Source organism: Schistocerca americana, chromosome 3, assembly GCF_021461395.2.
Source record: "Schistocerca americana isolate TAMUIC-IGC-003095 chromosome 3, iqSchAmer2.1, whole genome shotgun sequence".
Taxonomy (NCBI): domain Eukaryota; kingdom Metazoa; phylum Arthropoda; class Insecta; order Orthoptera; family Acrididae; genus Schistocerca; species Schistocerca americana.
This window is the reverse complement of record NC_060121.1, coordinates 80,328,928-80,349,161: the sequence shown is the minus strand read 5'-3', so window position 1 is coordinate 80,349,161 and position 20,234 is coordinate 80,328,928. Positions and strand designations below refer to the sequence as shown.

The 20,234-nt window shown below is 42.1% G+C and overlaps 1 protein-coding gene across 1 annotated transcript; it reads right to left on the bottom strand.

Annotated features, from left to right (window-relative positions):
- Nucleotides 1–294: 294 nt before the first annotated feature.
- LOC124605881 (N66 matrix protein-like) lies at nt 295–16,783 on the bottom strand. Its single transcript, XM_047137829.1, has 3 exons — nt 16,733–16,783; nt 14,722–15,097; nt 295–338 (listed from the first exon to the last, which is right to left on the bottom strand). The coding sequence occupies exons 1-3, from the start codon at nt 16,781–16,783 to the stop codon at nt 295–297; spliced, it is 471 nt and encodes a 156-aa protein (XP_046993785.1).
- Between the last annotated feature and the right edge of the window lie 3,451 nt (nt 16,784–20,234).

The following is a 20,234-nucleotide window of genomic DNA, read 5'->3' as shown; positions in this document are numbered from 1 at the left end:
CTGCCTCGCTGCCCACCCGCCCTCTCCGGTTCCTGTCTCTCTGCCCACCTGCCCTCTCCGGTTCCTGTCTCTCTGCCCACCTGCCCTCTCCGGTTCCTGCCTCTCTGCCCACCTGCCCTCTCCGGTTCCTGCCTCGCTGCCCACCCTTTGCACAAGTGCAGCCCCACTGGGCACCTGCTCCACCTCCAACAGAAGCCCACCGTGCTGCTAGCCCCGCCCTGCCTGCTGTAGTGTCCCACAAGGTTCCCCCACCCCTCTTGCCCACTAGACATTTCTACCCGCCCTCCACAGTCCTCATTTATAGTCGCTGCCTGTTCTCGGTCCAGTCCCTCTGTCGCCTGCAGCCAATAGCGAGTGGCATGTGGCAGGCAAATTAACCGGTTCTGGTTGGGTGTTTTGTGTTTGTTCTCCAGACTGTATTTACTTATGCTGTCACGCTGTGATTTGATAAATAGCTGGTGGCTCACCACTGTTTTTTATTGTGTTCGGAGTTAGGACACAGTAAGCACTGGAAATTTGGTCTTTCTGTTCCCTGAGGAAAGTGTGTTCTATGTACATTGTGTATGATATTTGTAAAAATTCTTCAGGTAGGTTTTCATTGTAGGAAGTAGTACATATAGCACCACTTGACAGAAGAAAGTTTTTTTCAGTACGAAAGAGTGCACACATATTGAGTTGTGTGGCCAGGAGTCTTCATAAGTCACAGTTCTTTCTCAAACGTGCTTAACCCCTACATTAGGCCATTTCTTGCACCATACAGCTGCCGTTGTTGTGGAGTTACCTGCTGCTATTGTGGGGATTTGCAGGAGCTGCTATCCATTCTGGCCTATGTAATTATTCCTGAGCCTCAAGGTGCTCTTTTGCAGCACATTCTATTTTGACACGTTTTGACATGCTTTTCTCAAATGAAGTGACTTGTGATTTTAATTTGCCAACAGTTTGAAGCTTTTGGCAGCAGTAATGTGTGTTACAAAAATAAACAAATTACTTTTGACTTATTTTGATAGACAGAGGGATGATTTTATACAAGGAGCTAATGCATACTCAGTTTCCTTGTACAAAATTTATTTAGAAATTATTTTTTATCTGGTACTATTCGAAACAAAGGTATTAAAAGTAGACCAAAATAACATGCTTTACAATAAACATGTGTTTTTCTTATTTTATTTCCATTGATGTTTTTTCTACTGCAACACATTTGGCAATGTCTCATAGGTGCCTGTTTCTTCTCAATAGAGGGAACATCTTCCAGAAAGCACAGTTTGACAAACCCGTGTCGGAGCTGACACTTGGCAGAGGCAACCCACTTTTCTCTGTTGAGAGGAAGAATGTATAAAATGCTCCAAATTTTTCAATTAAAACTTTCAGTTGAAAGTGACTGTCAAACCTCTCGAATTTTTCATTAAGTTTCTCGTGCAAGAGATTAAAATTTAGAGCAGCAACAGTCAACATGGTGAAAGTGATTTATGTAATGTTTTTAAGAGATGTTTCCTTCGTCTTGAATAATTTGTCATGTACTAGTCAGAAGTCATTGCCACCCATTGTGTCACTGTATTTGAGGATAGTTTCTGGCTTCACTTTCACTGTTTTCTTCCTCACAGCTTGTAGTAATTATTCACTGTACATACTAAATACCATATAGACGTCTTTTTTGTGTTACTGTCCCATTGCCATCCATTTCACTTTTCAAAAAGTCATAACTGTACCCTTCTTGAGTTTTGCCTCCCTCAAAGCAGCTGGTATTTCCATGGTGGTACTCATAACTGTGCCAGTGCCATCAGTATTTTTAGAGACAAGGAAGTCAAGTAACTGGAGACATGAATAAAATCTGTCGGTATGCCCTTTGTCAAAATATCCTACGAGCAAAAGCAAAACTTACTTTTATGTGTAAGAGGATTTTTAATATGTTGTGGCTCAAATACTATGAATCTCCCTGTGTGAACTGTAAGGCAAAATAAAAAGCCACTATTTGCTTCACACAAGCAAAATGTTTGAATATCAAATTGATCATATTTCATTGGTACTACTTTTTTTATAGCGGTGTCCCTTTCCACTATGAAAGTTACTTGTCAGTAGTAAGTTAGTTACGTGTTCAACAAATGATTTGCATGATAAATTGTAATGATGTGGAATGAGTCATTTTACATTAGAGTAACATATTAATACCTGCCTGCCCGATTAAGGGATCTGACATTCCACGCTCCGATCTGTAGAACACCAGTTTTCTCTATCCTGATAACGACATCCTCTTGAGTATTCCCCGCCCGGAGATCTGAATGGGGGACTATTTTACCTCCGGAATATTTTACCCAAGAGGACGCCATCATCATTTAACCATACAGTAAAGCTGCATGCCCTCGGGAAAAATTACGGCCGTAGTTTCCCCTTGCTTTCAGCCGTTCGCAGAACCAGCACAGCAAGTCCATTTTGGTTAGTGTTACAAGGCCAGATCAATCAATCATCCAGACTGTTGCCCTTGCAACTACTGAAAAAGCTGCTGCCCTCTTCAGGAACCACATGTTTGTCTGGCCTCTCAACAGATACCGCTCCGTTGTGGTTGCACCTACGGTACGGCTATCTGTATTGCTAAGGCACGCAAGCCTCCCCACCAATGGCAAGTTCCACGGTTCTTGGGGGGGGGGGGGGGGGGGGGGGGACCAATTGCGGACCTCTGGTACAGAGCTGAGTGAAGGATCTGCAGATTCCTTGACTTGCGCCAAAGGGTAGTTGGGTTTCGGGTTCTGCTGAATATGTCAGGTGGCCACTATACGCAGGAGGCGGTTACACGGGTAGCAAGGTCTGTGTGGCGTGGACTGGGCGGTTTTTTAGATTAGAGAACTCAGGAAAACACAAGAAGGGCTTCAGTCACAAAGAGTGCAGGCTGAACACAGGAAGAACGTAGATACAGGAACCAACGGTATAACAGTTGTAAATTGTCGTCGCTGTGTTGGGAAAGTACCAGAGCTCCAAGCGCTAATAGAAAGCACTGATGCTCAAATCGTTATAGACGCTGTAAACTTGCTAAAGCCGGAGATAAGCTAGGCTGAAATTTTTGCGAAGAATCTAACGGTAATCCAAAAGGATAGGCTGAACACGGTTGGCGGAGGCATGTTTGTTTCTGTCAGAAGTAGTTTAACTTGTCGTGAAATTTAAGTACATACTTCCTCCACGGGAAGGGAATTACTAATATCTGTTTGCATTCATGGATAACACGATTTTGAGATGAATTGTGCGCTGAATAAAAAGTCTGCACTCAAGATTTTATTAGCTACTCAGGACTGTGCTTTTCCTATCATTGGATAAGTCATAGTACAGCCACGTTTCAGCCTACAGCCACCTTTCAGCCTACAGCCACCTTTCAGCCTACAGCCACCTTTCAGCCTACAGCCACCTTTCAGCCTACAGCCACCTTTCAGCCTACAGCCACGTTTCAGCCTACAGCCACGTTTCAGCCTACAGCCACGTTTCAGCCTACAGCCACGTTTCAGCCTACAGCCACGTTTCAGCCTACAGCCACGTTTCAGCCTACAGCCACGTTTCAGCCTACAGCCACGTTTCAGCCTACAGCCACGTTTCAGCCTACAGCCACGTTTCAGCCTACAGCCACGTTTCAGCCTACAGCCACGTTTCAGCCTACAGCCACGTTTCAGCCTACAGCCACGTTTCAGCCTACAGCCACGTTTCAGCCTACAGCCACGTTTCAGCCTACAGCCACGTTTCAGCCTACAGCCACGTTTCAGCCTACAGCCACGTTTCAGCCTACAGCCACGTTTCAGTCTGCGCCTAATAAGATTATCATATTCCTGTACATAGCCATGAAGAGAAATGTATCGATACTTTGTTAAGTATCAGAGATATGTGAGAATAAGATTAACGTACCAAGACCAAAGGAACTTCTGATTGTCAATTGTAAACTGCATCTAGAATCAAGTTACGTAATATCTATGCTTTTTATTATTTTAATAAATGTGTGTGAAAATTAATAAATTTCTGTTTAAAGTTGGTCACCGTCAATCTGCTACTCTGAGTGTGCAAGTGGCATTCCTATCATCAGACCTAACGGCAGAAGATAAACATGCCACGATAAGACCACGAGACATATTGCTGACACTCGCCTACTTCGTTAGAGCAACAAGTCAAATAACCTGATGGTGTGTGTACTAAATATCTTACAGTATGCACACCACACATAGTATTGTACAGTTGTACATGTGATAATGGACAGTTTCAGTTCCTCATTGTTTGTTCTTCTCTTTTCTTCCAGTATGGTTTCATCTGTTCACTGCATTTCCTCAGTCAGCCTTCAGAACACTGATCAAGTCGTGTTAGCTACTTGGACTTGGGATCCTTCCATTTTTAACACTTCTTCCTGAGAGGTCTCCTTGGTGTTCATGTCTTCTGTTTTTCGTCTTTTGTTTTCAAACTCCATTTTCTACTTTGTTGACACAACTTGTGTACTGCTTACCCAAAACTATTTGAAAATCTTATTTGTTAATCTTCTGTCTTGCACTCAAAATGTCCAGAAAACATGAGCATTCTTTTTCTCATTAGATTTGCTGTATTTTGGTATCCTATATTGCAGTTTTTTGCAACACATTTTCTTGGATTCTCCACCCTAGATACTTTAATGTATTTACCCTCTCTATTAGGCCAATACATTCTTAGGAATTTTGGAGCATCCTGAACTTTTGTTAAAAGTTTTTATTTTTATTTTTTGTAGGAATTCTTAAGCCAGTTCTGCTGGCTACTTTTTCCAAGAGATTTATTTGTGTTATCACCGATGTCATACTTTCAAAAGGCATAATGAAACCGCCTGCATATGTAGCACAATTTGATTTCAATCTTTTTGCTTCCTCTTCCTAATATTATTGGCAAAATGTTGAGTTCCATATGTTATTCATTCCAAATTCTCATTATTTTCTCTAACACAGTATTAAAAAGAATTGGGGGTAGTCCATCACCTTGTGCTACATCTGTTATAATTCAGAAAATCTGCAAAATTTCTTTAATAAATTTTTCTTTACAGACTACATCAGTATGTGTTCCATGAATTACATTTGCCAGCTTAGGCCTTACACCAAATCCTCAAATTATTTTGTCTATAGTTTCTCTGTCAACCAAATTAAAAGCCTTTTTGTTATCCACAAACAAAACTACAATGTCCTTTGAATTAACCTGTGGTGACTTACTGGCTTGAGGTTAAATATTTGTTCTGATCATGACCTTCCCTTCCCACAACAACCTTAATATTCATCTTAACAGTTGTCTAGGTTATGTATGTATGTATGTATGTATGTATGTATGTATGTATGTAGTAAACTGGAGACCTAGGAATGATGGAGAGGCTTTATCCTGCCATAGCCCTCAGTGGTTCATAACCCCACAACAGGCCACAATAATCCACACACCCCACATCGAACGCAGGGTTGTTTTGCAGTTCAGCCCCCCCACCCTCCTGCCCCTTCCTGCCACCGTAAGGTCTCATACCAGGTGAGTGGAACCCCAAATGTTAGTGGGGTAGAATGATCATGTTGTATGTGTACATGGAAACGGTGTTTGCGCAGCAATTGCTGACACAGTGTAACTGAGGAGGAAATAAGGGGACCCATCCCACATTTGCTGAGGTAAATAGAAAACCACCTTAAAAACCACCCAGAAGCCGGTCGGCACTCCATACCTGAACAATATTCCACCGGGCAGATTTGTGCCACAGACCAGCATGCCTTCCTGCTCAGGAAGCAGTGCATCAGTGCCTGGCTATCCAGGTGGGCTTGTCTATGGTGGTTTATATTCTTCTTAATAAAATTTAGGAAAATACTTAGATGTTACTGGCAGTAATGAAATTGCTCTGTAATTATTTACATCCTGTGTATTACCTGCTCTGTGCAGTTCATGTGTCAAGTCAACTCTCCATTCCTCAGAGTTTTCTGTTTTCCAGGTGTCTTCATAGAGTAAATTTAAGTAATTTGCTATATTTGCCAAGGACTACTTCAAAAGTTCAGCTGTAGTAGAATATTCTCCATTAGATTTGTTATTTTTCATCATTTTAATTACTTATTCTATTTCTTCTATAGTTGGTGGTATATCATCTTCCAAATGTTCATTATTATTTGAGAATTCAAATTTGTGACTTGGCTGAGGACAGTTGAGAAGCTCATGAAATATACTGCTAGTATTTCATAATTCTCAGTATTGTTTAAACCTGTTCTGCAAATTTCATTTTTGAAACACATTTGGAATTTGTTACCCCTTTAATCAGTTCTTAAAAGTTTTGTAAAAATCACAGGAATTATTTTTACAAAGTTTTTGTCTATTTCCAAAAGTTTCTTCTCAGGGGCCCATTTGAATTTGTGATTAATCTAGATGTTTCCTTTGTGTGTTGTTGAAATTGACCATAATCTTCAATTTTCTGTGGGCATTTCCATTTTTCACATCCCTTAGCCCTCTCTGATAAGGTTTCTTACCATATTTCACTACATCATATTTTCCTTTTACTTTTTATTGACTGATATTTTCTGTGCGGAATTATTAATTGTAGTGGATATTTTCTTTTTGTCTGTTGCCATGTTTAGCCACTTAAATTTCATGTTAAGATCTTTTAACTGAAACTTTTGTAATAGTAAGACTGTCTGTATCATTCGAGTAACCTTTGTACCTCTTCGTTCTTTATAAGGTAAGAGTTTGGTTTTAATTTTAGAGAAGTAATGATCACAATCAAATTCACCATTCCTTACTACTCTTACATTCATATTTTTCATTGTACCTCTTTGCAAACTGGCTACATAATATATCTGAAATTCTCTTAACATTTCATTCAGAGATATCCACATTTTGGCTTCCGTTGGGAGCTTCCTAAGGAAGAATGACATTAGTTTCAGGTTAGAGATTCGACAAAAAATGATTAGTGTCAATTTTGTTCGTTATTCTCTAAGGTGGGTATTGTCCTACTACATTTATAAAGTTCTTTCTTTTCCTTTCTTGTACATTGCTATCATGACATTTGCCCTGAGACTTTACCAAGTACAACAGTAATTGCTATAGTTGGATGTCCAATGAAGTCATCAGCAACATTTTTTACATAGTGTCCCAGCATGTAGAAAAGTACAAAATCACAAAAATATGTGGCACACTGGTAACAAACCTATTTTCTAATAATAGAAGAATTGAGCCACAGGATTTACAATACATTAATTACATGTGCAGTTTCTCCAAATATGTTAACAAATAACTGTGCAGTTTGAGGCTAGCTTGGTTACAGCATTGTAGTAATTAAAATAAAAGATCTTCCTTCATATTCTGGAAAACCCTCATTTGGCTGAGGTGGTCTGTTATCAGTTAGTCATCTTATGTTACTTTCAGTTACATCAGCTAAAAATTCTAGAAGATCTTGAATTTGGTTTTGATGATTCACTATTTAGAGACCTGAATCAAGTTAGTCTGGCACACTATGAAGAATTGCCAAAGCTTAACCCCTCTCCCATCTCCCCGCCTCTTGTCCACGCTTAGTACTTAAAGTGATGTTGCAATGAATGGCAGTATCTTAAAAATATCCTATAAACCATTTTGATTTTCAGATAAGCATCTCTTAGCCCATACTTTAAAATATGTAAAGGAGAAGCTTTGTCAGTGCTTAATTCTATGCTCCCTGAGTTTGTCATGTTTTATGCATAATATTTCGATGACAGACTGAGCAGGTTCTTTAAGGTGCTGCAAATTAGGAGTTACGTGAACTTGAAGCTAGGTCTCCAACCTGACAGTGAACCATTTATTCTTGGTCATGCACCACTATTTATAACAGATTTTGATTTCCCTTTCATATTGCTGTTCCATGCTCTTTTGTTGTTTGGATCCTTCACTGATACTCCATGAAATGGAAATATTGTGTGTCTATCAGCAATGGTGAATGAGATGGGCAGTGATAGCTTAATAAATTCAGCACTGGACCACAAACCTTGATTAAATTGAAATGTCTGTTCCTGTTTATTAGATATTCTGACATATTTATTTCAACACTTTGTAACTCTTGGCAGATGTACTGATTTTTGTAACCCATCAGGCATGTGGTGTACTTACACACATGTGAAGGATAGCTGTCTTTGTTACCAATTTAAATGTATGTGAGCAGACAGAATTTAATCTTAGTTTCATTAAGCAATGATAAAATATACTTCCACTATGTGAGCTGAATCACTTTTTAATCAAACAATAATGAAACAGGCTTCATTGTTCAACTCTGTTGCCCCATACAAGTGTTAGCACACAGTTAAGACAAACTCAAAGTATCAAATAGCGCAGTTCCATCGGATCCCTGATACACGTATTCAAGTACTAATTATTTCATAGGCAACTGCCTCATTCAGAGGCTGTGCTGGTAGCACAGAATCTGGCCCTTTTTCTTCCACAGATCATAAAATTTTCTCACCTGGTTTGTGGTGTATTTTATGCTCTACTGCTCTCTTAGACATATAACACAGCTTACCACTGTTAGCAGAAGCAATGAATGAATAGAAGTAACCTCAAAACGGTAAAATAACAATGTAATGATACAAATTGATATTATTTATGGTTGGCACACTTCAAACATTAGCTCAAGGTTAATTACTCTGCCAAGCTATCTGAAGTTTCCAACATGATACTGGTGTTATCACATTTCAATTCAAGATTGTATTTGAGGCAGAGCTCAGTGATAGCTGCTTGCATTTTTGTTTTACTTGGATGTGTTGCTGGTGGTCTACCTAGTTAACCTTTGACATTACAGAGGAGACTTCTTATCCTAGCTAAAATGAGGAAAATGCACAGAATGTTGTGTACCCATAGGAGTTTACCAATATGTCCATATATTGGGCCAGCATTAGGTAACAAAGCGAATTTCTGGATTCTCTTACTCTCTCATTTTCAACCTCTTACTCGGCTTCTCTTGAATTTGACTGGAGCACCCACTCATTTTTCGTGATGCAAGTATCAATTCCTTTGTATACTATTTTTAGGTGACGTAATTCTTTGGCAAAGCTCTTTGTCTGAAAGTGTTAGAGCTCTGTGGACTACTCCTTAACACTAAATTGGCTTGTCACAGTATTGTGACAAGGATAGCTGCTACTCACCATACAGCAGAGATGCTGAGTCGCAGACAGACAAGACAAAAAGACTGTCAGAAACAGAGCTTTCAACAACAAGGCCTCCATTGAAAGCAGCTATGGGGACCTGCAAGGCACCATCCTATGCTAACCTATTGATGGGCCATATAGAGGAATCTTTCCTAAAGACCCAGAATACCAAAACCATCACCTGCTTCAGATTCATTGAGGACATCATTGTGCTCTGGACTGAGTGTGAGGACACCCTATCCACATTTCTCCAGGACCCCAACACCTTCTCCCCCCATTTGCCTCACCTGTTTCTACTCTACCCAACAATGCTTGGTGTTGACCTCCACCTCGAAGATTGTTTCATCAGTACCTCTGTCCATATCAAACATTCCAATCACCAGGAATAACTCAACTTAGACAGCTGCCACTCATTTCACCAAGAAGCCCCTTCCACAAAGCCTAACTAACCATGGCCCTTGCACCTGTGGAGACAAGCGGTCCCTCTTGAAATATACCAAGGGTCTCATTGAGCTCATTGAGGCCTATTCAGACAGTAATTACACCCCCCCCCCCCCCAACCTTGTACAAAAGCATGTACTCCATGCCTTATCTTTCCAGTCATGCCACAGCCCCCTAAAGCTCCAATGTCCAACCACAGAGGAGCATTCACCTTGTGACCCAGTACTACCCAAGACTGGAGCTGTTGAATCCTGCCTAGTCATCAAACATGGGGTGTCTACTGATCGGAGAAAGCAGATTTTGTGAAGAACCAATTCAAACAAATCAGTTCAATAGGTTTTGTTACTAAAACTGAACGACAATACTTTCAGAAATACAGATGTGTTCTAAGGGAGGGGTGACATGCAAAACAAACAAGTAAAACTCAAAGATTGAGCAACATAGATAGTACAAGCAAGAAATCAGCTTCGATGCTTCAGTCCTAGTTACTAGCTTCAAGGTGCTGTAGATTTGCAGTGTGGCCAGGCAGGTGTGACGCTTATGTTATCTTCACACAGAGGCTGCTGCTGTCATGTTGCCATCTTGGAGAGGGGTCAGTCAGCATGCAAATGGCTGACATGTTCACAGCTCTGTCTGTGCTCTCATTCCCAATCGGCATGCTGGCACTTGGCTTTACATCACAACTGGGGCAACTGAACTACATTCTCTACTAGGGTTTGACTAGCTGTCATTGTACCCTGAAATGAGAAATTCCCTATCCAGTATCCTTCCCCGACAGCCACAGTGGTATTTCACTGCCCAACATCCTTCATCCATCCCTACACAACCTCTGCCCCCAACCCCTTGGCTCATATCCCTGTAATGGACCTAAATGCAAGACCTGTCCCATACATCCTCCCACTGCCACCTACTCCACTCCTGTCACAATCATCACCTATCCCAACAAAGGAGGGGGTTCCTCGCAATGAGCCAATCGCCATCTTCAGTCAGCATCTACTAAATGTGAACTGAATGAGGCCAACAATTCCAAGACCCTCCCAGCTGCACCATGGTTCCTCATGGTTTCACATACTGAAGACAGTCAGTCCTTTGCTATGGTACAACCATTTATTATTCAGAAAGGTGATGATGCCATTCCCAATGCTGGGCTTGTTTACACAATAGGTCTTTGCTTATGGAGACTTCTGATTTTCATGCACAACAACTGCTTGCAGCTTTGGTCCTCCACAGCTATCCTGTTAATGTTGAGCCCCATGGAATGTTGAATTCTTCCTGTGCTGTTATTTACAATAGGCTATTTGATGGTCTGACTGAGGCAGAAATCCAAACACAGCTCTTTGATCAAGGTGTCACTGCATTCCATCAGGTAATGACAAACGCACACACATGCATAATGACACATGCACTCTTCTTAACGCTTGATAGCATGGTGCTTCCATCAAAGATCAAAGCAGGATATGAAGTAAGCACAGTCAGACCATTCATTCCAAACCCAATCCAATGCTTCTAGTATAATCGTTACAGTCACACTCAATGTCCTGTCCATACCCAGCCAAATGTGTAAAAGGCTCCAAGAAGTAAAACAAGGGCAAACGGCCTAATCCTTCACTGGCTGAGAGATCCTCTTCAGTGGTGTCACCTCACGATACAATCCCTGGCAGACCAACCAACTTGTCACCAGTGTGCACCATAAACTGTTTTTCTGCTCTGGACTCCATTGACTGACAGAAGAAGAATGCTGATGCCCCTGTATATCTCACGGAGCAGGATCCTCCAGCCTCTGCACCCTGTAGCAGTGAGCATTTGAAGGCTGGCACTCAGTAGCCACTGAGATGACACCCCTTTAGTTTTTTCCTCCTCCCATTTCCTCATGAAGACACTCATTCAATGGAACATCTGCAGTCTTTGATTGAACAAAGAGGACTTAGGGCTGCTCTTGGATTCACAGTGCTGGCTTGTCTTCTGCCTCCAGGAAACAAAACTCAATCCTCTCAGCTGCTTTGAACTCTCACATTTCTTCCTTGCCTGCTTGAATCCTGCCCTGCCACCCCTTGGAAGATCGCATTCCATATCATTGGGCAGACTACCTTCAGCTTATTGGCCAGCTACCTGCCACAATTTTACTACTCAGTGACAGTGATGTGCATCATCCCCTTTGGGGTTCCTCCAGGACCTGCCAGAAAGACACTCATGGCCAATCTTCTTAACTAACGCAACCTCTTCTGCCGTAACACTGGAGTACCCACTTTCCATTCTGAGTCCTTGCACACCTATTCCAATTTTGACCTATCCTTTTGCACTGTCAGGCTTACCCATCATCTTGAATGGTCTGTTCTTTCTCACACCTACTCACGTGACCATTCTCCCATGTGCTCTCCGTCTGCTGAACCCTACCCCATCCACATGCATGCCCAAATGGCAGCTTACTAAGGCTGACTAGCAGCTTTACTCCTCCCTGGTGACCTTTGCAGAACAAGATTTCCTCAGCTGTGATGATCAGGTGGGCCATTTCATCAACATTATCCTTACTGTTGCAGAATGTTCGATTCTTTGCATTTCCTCTTCACCACTTCATGTCCCAGACCCTTGGCGGACTGAGGCATGCTGTGACACAATTTGCACATGGAGACATACTCTCCACATTTTCAACCACCACCCTATGCTGGAAAACTGCATTCATTCATTACAAACAGATGTGTGCAAAGCATTGTAGAGTTATTTGGGGTAGCAAAAGAGCTAGTTGGATTTTCTTCACTAGTTCTATTAACAGGTGCACACCTTCCTCTGGCATGTGGGCCATCCTCCAACGATTCTCTGGAACCAAGATCCGTTCCCCCATTTCTGGCCTGACAATAAGTGCCGATGACATAGTGGATCCTGCTCCTATCTCCAACACCTTGGGCCGCCATTTTTTGGGGGTTTTGAGCTCTTCCCACTATCACCCTGCCTGCATCCATCAGAAACAAGTGGAGTAGGTTTGGGCGATGCCCTTCTACTCTCAGAATCATGAGTGCTACAATGCTGCCTTCACTATGAGGGAGCTAGATCATGCGCTTAGTTCATCCAGGTCCTCTGCCCCAGGGCCAGACGCCATCAACATTTAGATGTTGCAGTGCCTCTCCTGCAAGAAAACACTTTCTCCTTAATACATACAACCGCATCTAGGCTGAGGGCACATTCCCTGGACGCTGGCGTCAAGCCACCATCATACCCATACCTAAGCCCAGTAAGGACAAAAATCTTTTTTCTAGCTTCCACCCCATCTCTTACCAGCTGCATGTGCAAGGTGATGGAATCTATAATTCATGCCTGGCTAGTGTGGTGGCTCGAGTGTCACCATTTACTGACAAATCTGCAGGGGAGATTTAGAATGTGGCGTTCTGCAGTTAACCATCCCATTACTTTGTCCACCCAGGTTGTGAATGGTTTTCTGTGGAAATCCCAGACTGTGACCATGTTTTTCATTTGGAGAAGGCCTAAGACACCTGCTGGAGAACTGGTATCCTCTGTACTCTTTACTTGTGGGGCTTCCGTGGGTGCCTACTCTAGTTCAGGCATTTTTACAAGACCGAGTTTTCAAGGTGCATGAGGGTTCTTCTTCTTTGACACCTTTATTTAGGAAAATGGTGTGCCTCAGGGTTCCATCCTGAATGTCATCCTCTTTGCTATTGCCATTAAACCTATAATGGCCTGTCTCCTGCCAGGTGCCTCCAGCTCCCTTTTTGTTGATGATTTTCGCATCTATTGCAGTTCTCCACAGACCTGTCTCACTGAGGGGTGTCTTCAGTGCAGTCTTGATCATCTTCACTCCTTGAGCATCGCCAATGGCTTTTGCTTTTCCACTGACAAAACAGTCTGTATGAATTTCTGGTGGCGCAAGTGGTTTCTCCCACTCTCTCTACTTCTTGGGCCTGTTTCCCTTCCATTCATTGACACTACTAAATTCCTGGGGCTCATGCTGGATAGGATACTCTCTTGGGCCTACTATGTCTCTTACTTGGCAGCCCGCTGTATGCAGTCCCTCAATGTCATCCGTGTCCTCTATGGTACTTCTGGGGGTGCCGATTGAACCACCACCCTCCTTTTGTACCACTCCCTTGTCCATTCAAAACTCAGCTATGGGTGCTTCGTTTATGCATCTGCACACCTTCCCTTTTACACCATCTTGACACTAGCCATCATCATGGCATCCATTTGGCCACGGGTGCCTTTTACACCAGCCCGGTTGAGAGTCTGTATGCTCTAGCTGCTGAACTACCACTGTCCTACCTCTATGACTTTCTCCTCAGCAGGTATGCATGCTGTTAATCTGCCATGCATGGCCAACCCTCCTATACCTCCTCCTTTGATGGTTTCTTAGATCATCATTATAGGACTCATCCCTCTTTTGTTACCTTGTGGAGTCTGCTTTCGCCACTTGCTATGTCGGTTTAACTTCATGCTACCTGCAACTTTCCCAGTGGTTTTAAACCCTTCACCTTGGGTTTGTGTAGCAGCCCATAGTAACCATGGCCTTCATTCACTTCCTAAGGATGCTATTCCAGCCTTGGTCTATCTCCTTTAGTTTCACAACCTTTGCATGGAATGTAGCGATAGTACCTTTGTATACACTATGGCTCTCACTGACCATGCGGCTGCATGTGCCTTTGTCATTGGAACCCCCCTTGTTTCATTATCAGCTTCTGGCACACTCTTCAGTATTTACAACTGAGCTTTTTGCCTTGTATCAGGCACGCAGTACATCTGGCGACACAGCATTCCCAGTTGTGTCTTATGGTCAGACTCACTTAGCTCCCTCCAAAGTCACTGTGTGATGTACACTGCCTATCCATTAGTGCAGCGAGTCCAGAAAAACTGTAATTAGCTCAATCTTTGTGGAGCCAATGTCATGTTTCTGTGGGCCCATGGTCGTGTTGACCTGCCAGCAAATGAGGCTGCTGACACCGCTGCCAACTCTGCAGTCCTCATACCTCAGCCTACGAGTACCTCTATTACCTCTGGTGATCTCTGCCTTGCCATCTGTCAGGATGTGGTGTCCCTTTGGCATCGCCAATGGTCCTCCCTCCCATGGGAATAAGCTTCATCTAATTAAGCCTCTCCAGGCACCATGGATGACAACCTCTCGGCCTTCCCACTAGGAGGGGATTATATTAACTTGCTGCATATTAGCCATTGCCGTCGTAGCCATTGCCGTCGTAGCCATTGCCGTCGTAGCCATTGCCGTCGTAGCCATTGCCGTCGTAGCCATTGCCGTCGTAGCCATTGCCGTCGTAGCCATTGCCGTCGTAGCCATTGCCGTCGTAGCCATTGCCGTCGTAGCCATTGCCGTCGTAGCCATTGCCGTCGTAGCCATTGCCGTCGTAGCCATTGCCGTCGTAGCCATTGCCGTCGTAGCCATTGCCGTCGTAGCCATTGCCGTCGTAGCCATTGCCGTCGTAGCCATTGCCGTCGTAGCCATTGCCGTCGTAGCCATTGCCGTCGTAGCCATTGCCGTCGTAGCCATTGCCGTCGTAGCCATTGCCGTCGTAGCCATTGTCATTTGCCCAGTGGCACTGCCTCACCACCTTGTACGCATTGTGGACTTGGGTGGTAGGGGTGGGGGAGTTGGAGGGGTGGGGGAGTTGGAGGGGTGGGGGAGTTGGAGGGGTGGGGGAGTTGGAGGGGTGGGGGAGTTGGAGGGGTGGGGGAGTTGGAGGGGTGGGGGAGTTGGAGGGGTGGGGGAGTTGGAGGGGTGGGGGAGTTGGAGGGGTGGGGGAGTTGGAGGGGTGGGGGAGGGATGGAGAGGAGAGGAGGGGAGAGGAGGGGAGGGTAGTGGGTGATGTAGAGGAGGGGAGGGTAGTGGGTGATGTAGAGGAGGGGAGGGTAGTGGGTGATGTAGAGGAGGGGAGGGTAGTGGGTGATGTAGAGGAGGGGAGGGTAGTGGGTGATGTAGAGGAGGGGAGGGTAGTGGGTGATGTAGAGGAGGGGAGGGTAGTGGGTGATGTAGAGGAGGGGAGGGTAGTGGGTGATGTAGAGGAGGGGAGGGTAGTGGGTGATGTAGAGGAGGGGAGGGTAGTGGGTGATGTAGAGGAGGGGAGGGTAGTGGGTGATGTAGAGGAGGGGAGGGTAGTGGGTGATGTAGAGGAGGGGAGGGTAGTGGGCGATGTAGAGGAGGGGAGGGTAGGGGAGTGGGCGATGTAGAGGAGGGGAGGGGAGGGGAGTGGGCGATGGAGAGGAGGGGATGGGAGAGAGAGAGATGGAGAGGAGGGGATGGGAGAGAGAGATGAGGGGATGGGAGAGAGAGATGAGGGGAGGGGAGAGAGAGATGAGGGGAGGGGAGAGAGAGATGAGGGGAGGGGAGAGAGAGATGAGGGAAGGGGAGAGAGAGATGTGGGAAGGGGAGAGAGAGATGAGGGGAGGGGAGAGAGAGATGAGGGGAGGGGAGAGAGAGATGGAGAGGAGAGGAGAGGAGAGGAGAGGAGGGGCGGGGCGGGGCAGTGTGGGATGGGGAGGGGAAGGGAGGGGAGGGCAGGGGCATTGGAAGGAATTGAAGCCTGGGAGGGAAAATGGGTCACAATGACTCGGGGCTCTGAGTGTGCCATATAGGAACTTGCCTAAGAACTGCGAGCCCCTGCGGGGAATCAGGAACGTGAAGCATGTTGCATGAATGTAAACTAAGTACACAGACAATGACATAAAATGTTTTAAGCTGAAAGTAGTTTTAAGTATGTTTTGTTTAGTATACAACAGACCACACACAAAAGAAACCAATAATTCATTGAACCCCTATGTGTTCTGCTCATGGTTCAATGTAATTCAGGAACAATGGAGGTGAAGTGACAATATATGCTACAATTTACACTTCTGAACAATATGATGCAGCCTTCTTACAACTATAAAAAACCACAAAAGTACATATCTGGACAAATTAAAAAGGCATATAAAACACTTATTAAAAACTTGAATGTGAAGTATAGATGTTCCACAAAAGCAAGGAAAGATGCCAATTAGTACTTTGGGCGTTGTAATGAAAGTTTCATTTTCCAAAATTCTTGTAAATTCTTCACACTTAGGCAAGTGTAACTAATTTTCAAAGAAAAATTATATTTTAAATAGTTTTATGGTGCAACATCAATGCTGTATATTTAAGTTTTTAATTAGTATCTGTTATTCACATTACTGACTGAATAGCCCACAGAAACACTTACATCTTCTGATGAAGCTATGACATTCAGCTCCAGGCCTGTTCTGCGTTCCATGATGGGTCTGTAACAAATGAATGAACACGCATTGCACACTGGAATAATGTAATTCTCTACTACTGTCAGAAATATAATTAAACATAAAATTAAGACAATATCCCTGGTACTGATGTGACATAGGATTTTATTTCCACTAGAGTTGAAAGTTTTCATACTGAGACAAATTTAATGAATTCTAATGAAAAACTAAATTAACAAGTGTAGGTGAAAAAAATTTGTTATGGAAACACCACATTTTCTTTACGATATAGAAAATGGCCACTGATGTCTGTGTTTCTTTGCAGTGTTTCATAGGTCAATTACCCTCAAACTGTTTTTCATTGTGTATAGATGACCAATAAATTGTCCAGTATACTTTAACTAAAATGTTTGTATGCATTTCCTTTCACTGTATTCATTTCAAAACAAAAAGACACCATAAGGTGCGATACCTTCAGTGATGAAGAAAGGTGGGACATCTGTTGCAATTGTTGCACAATTTACTGATGAGTAGAAATTATGCTACACAGGAATCTGGTTCTTTGAGTCAACACCATAGTTACAGAAATGTTATGTACTTATTGTATGCACTAATGAGTCTGAAAATTCCATCCCCAAAAATACTCACACATAAGTGAAATGCACTTTGACTGTACATAGGACAGTAGTGTATGTTTTAGATTGAGAGGGGTAGGCACCTCCAGAGAGCAGGAGTTAACAGGACACAATTTAAAGGTGCAACACTACAGCAGTGTGTTTTTCAGGTGAAATAATCTTATCTCAAAGTCTAGGATACCATACGGGGGTATCAAATTGCATATTCAGTGTCAGATTACCCACTTGGCCAATTTATATTCAATGTTGCCCCCAGTCCCCTTCTCCCAGTTAACCACTGAGAATTCATCAAGGTCAGATAAATTGATTTCTAAGTGAGTTAGAAGTCTTGTTAGATAAGGCTAACAGGGAATTTAATTATGTAATTGTAATTGGTGATCTAAACATTAGCACACTGAAATACAACTGTTATATGAGGAGTTTTTAAAATCTGATTAAAACTTATGAACTTAATTTAGCAGTAGGCAGTCCCATGAGGTGCTGTGAAAACACAGAAACATTACTAGATCATGTAATCGCTAATACATAACAGAGCAGACAGACAGTACAGGTCATATACGTAACCATTGTAGACCTTTATGGGGTATTAGTTGAATCAGCAAACAGCATAGGAAGGCCAGAAAAATGTTTAAAGACCTTAGACAAACATAGGTAGGCTGGAAAGGCTATTGGAAACTTAAGATTTTAGTGAAGTATACTTAACAGAAAACCTAGATGAAGGATGGTAATCACTCTGCAATACATTAGGCCATTACATAGATTTTGCATGACCATTAATCTGCAGGAAAATAAATGAGAAGTATAATGAAAGTAGAGGTAAATAGAAAGAGGTGGAAATTGTGTATGAAAATTGTTGGCTAAGACCAACCCAAATGAATAGGGATGCATATAGGGAAAAGAAGAAATCATACACCAAACTGATGAAATAAACTATTGACATATTATTCAAACAAGATAGTAACCTCAATGAAGTTCACTAAAATCATACGGTCTCTCTCAAATGAGGAGAGGGAAGGTGTATGTGTGGAAATAATGGTAATTTAACACTTGAGGTAAATCTGAGGAAATTCAGGGATGCACAAAATGCCATCAGTACTTTAAACAAACATACTGAAGTTGAGGACACATTAGTAAATCTAAATTATACTTCCAAAATAAAAACCATCATTCCATATGCTTACACCTGACCCCAACTAATAAATCAGAAGTCGCAAAAAGAATATATAGTCTAAAAACAAAACACACAGTGGGGCTAGATGGTATATTCACTGAAGTAATTAAATATTGTTTACAGTGGGTAGTAAAGCCATTCGCCAGTCTGATAAACTTATCTACAGAAAAAGGTATATTTCAAATGTGCCTCAAAAAGAGTAAAGTAGTCCCTGTATATTAAGAAGGTTGCAAAAAAGACCCAGGAAATTACAGACCTGTAACTGTTACATCTCTCCTTTCTAAAATAATAGAAACCATAATAAAAGACAATATTAAATTTTAAACAAACATGCAATACTCTCAACAATGAAAAACATGGGTTCAGAAAGGACAAATCCACCAAAACAGCAATTGCTGAATTCATAACACATAACTGAAGCACTTTGTGAACAGAACTTCTGCAATATGTTTCTGGATCTATCTAAAGCATTTGACAGTGTACACCATGATATTCTATTAGAAAATCTTCATTGTTATGGTGTAAGAGGGGAAGCAGTAGACATCAATAAACTATTTTTGCAAACTATTAAGTGTTGTACTGAAATAAAGTGAAAAGTGGAAAGTGGAAAATAATACTGCAGGTGTGTCTTCAAATTTTGAAATTGTGAAGCACATGGTTCCTCCAGGATCTGTCCACTACTTTTCGTTCTGTATGTCAATGATTTGACAAAAACTGTATCTGATAGTGTAGTCATGAGAACTCATCATTTGTTGTTACCAGTTCAACAACAAATGACCTGTAAGAGAAGGCTTTGCTAAATATAAAAATTTTAAGCAATTATTTCAAGGAAACAGTGTTTATAAATGGAAACAAAACAACATATACGCAGAAACATAAAAAAAAAAAAAAAAAAAAAAAAAAAAAAAAAAAAAAAAAAAAAAAAGAACACTTGACAATATTACTATGAGACCTGGAGACACACAACTGAAAGAGATAGACAGCTATAAATTTCTAGGTTTAAGAATGGATAGGTATATGACATGGGAGAATCACATGTAACGTTTGTAACAAAACAGGTTCAAGCATATTTCTGAAGAGAGAAATATCGAAATCAGTAAAGAGACACACACTACAAACAATGTACTACAAACTAGCCCATTTGCACCTCTCATATGGCATCCTGCCTTGGGGGAATGCTGCAAATGTGCGCACACACACACACACACACACACACACACACACACACACACACACACACACACACACACACACACACCACACACAGTATCAAGTTTACAAAAGAGAACTGCATAATGCACTTCAAAAGTATCCCCTAGAGAATCCTGCAGGAATAAGTTGAGGGAGCAAAAGTTTTAACTGTAGCATCAGTGTTTCTATACATATATGAAACAATTATCTACTTAAAAACTAACTGCACTGCATTGCTGAACAAAGATTACCATGAACATAATACAAGAAGAAAAAATGACTATCATGCAGAACGAAGTAGGCGAAATTTAACAAAGAACCTGTAAATGCTGGACACACATTTTACATCAGTTTACCACAGCGTATAAAGATGGTAGAAAATATACCTCTTTTTTTAAATAAAATTAAAAAGCCATCTGATCAATATTTTCCCTTACAATGTTAAAGAATAATTTGAAATAAAAAATTAAATAGTGTGTCAGTATCAATTGC

What these genes read in the sequence shown, in the direction of transcription:
- LOC124605881 (XM_047137829.1), bottom strand. Translation starts at nt 16,783, where the DNA reads ATGGAACGCAGAACAGGCCTGGAGCTGAATGTCATAGCTTCATCAGAA. An exon ending in TCATAGCTTCATCAGAAGAT is followed by an intron (nt 15,098 to 16,732) that starts GTAAGTGTTTCT and finishes GTGGTGAGGCAG; the next exon opens with TGCCACTGGGCAAATGACAA. An exon ending in CGACGGCAATGGCTACGACG is followed by an intron (nt 339 to 14,721) that starts GCAATGGCTAAT and finishes TATTGGCTGCAG; the next exon opens with GCGACAGAGGGACTGGACCG.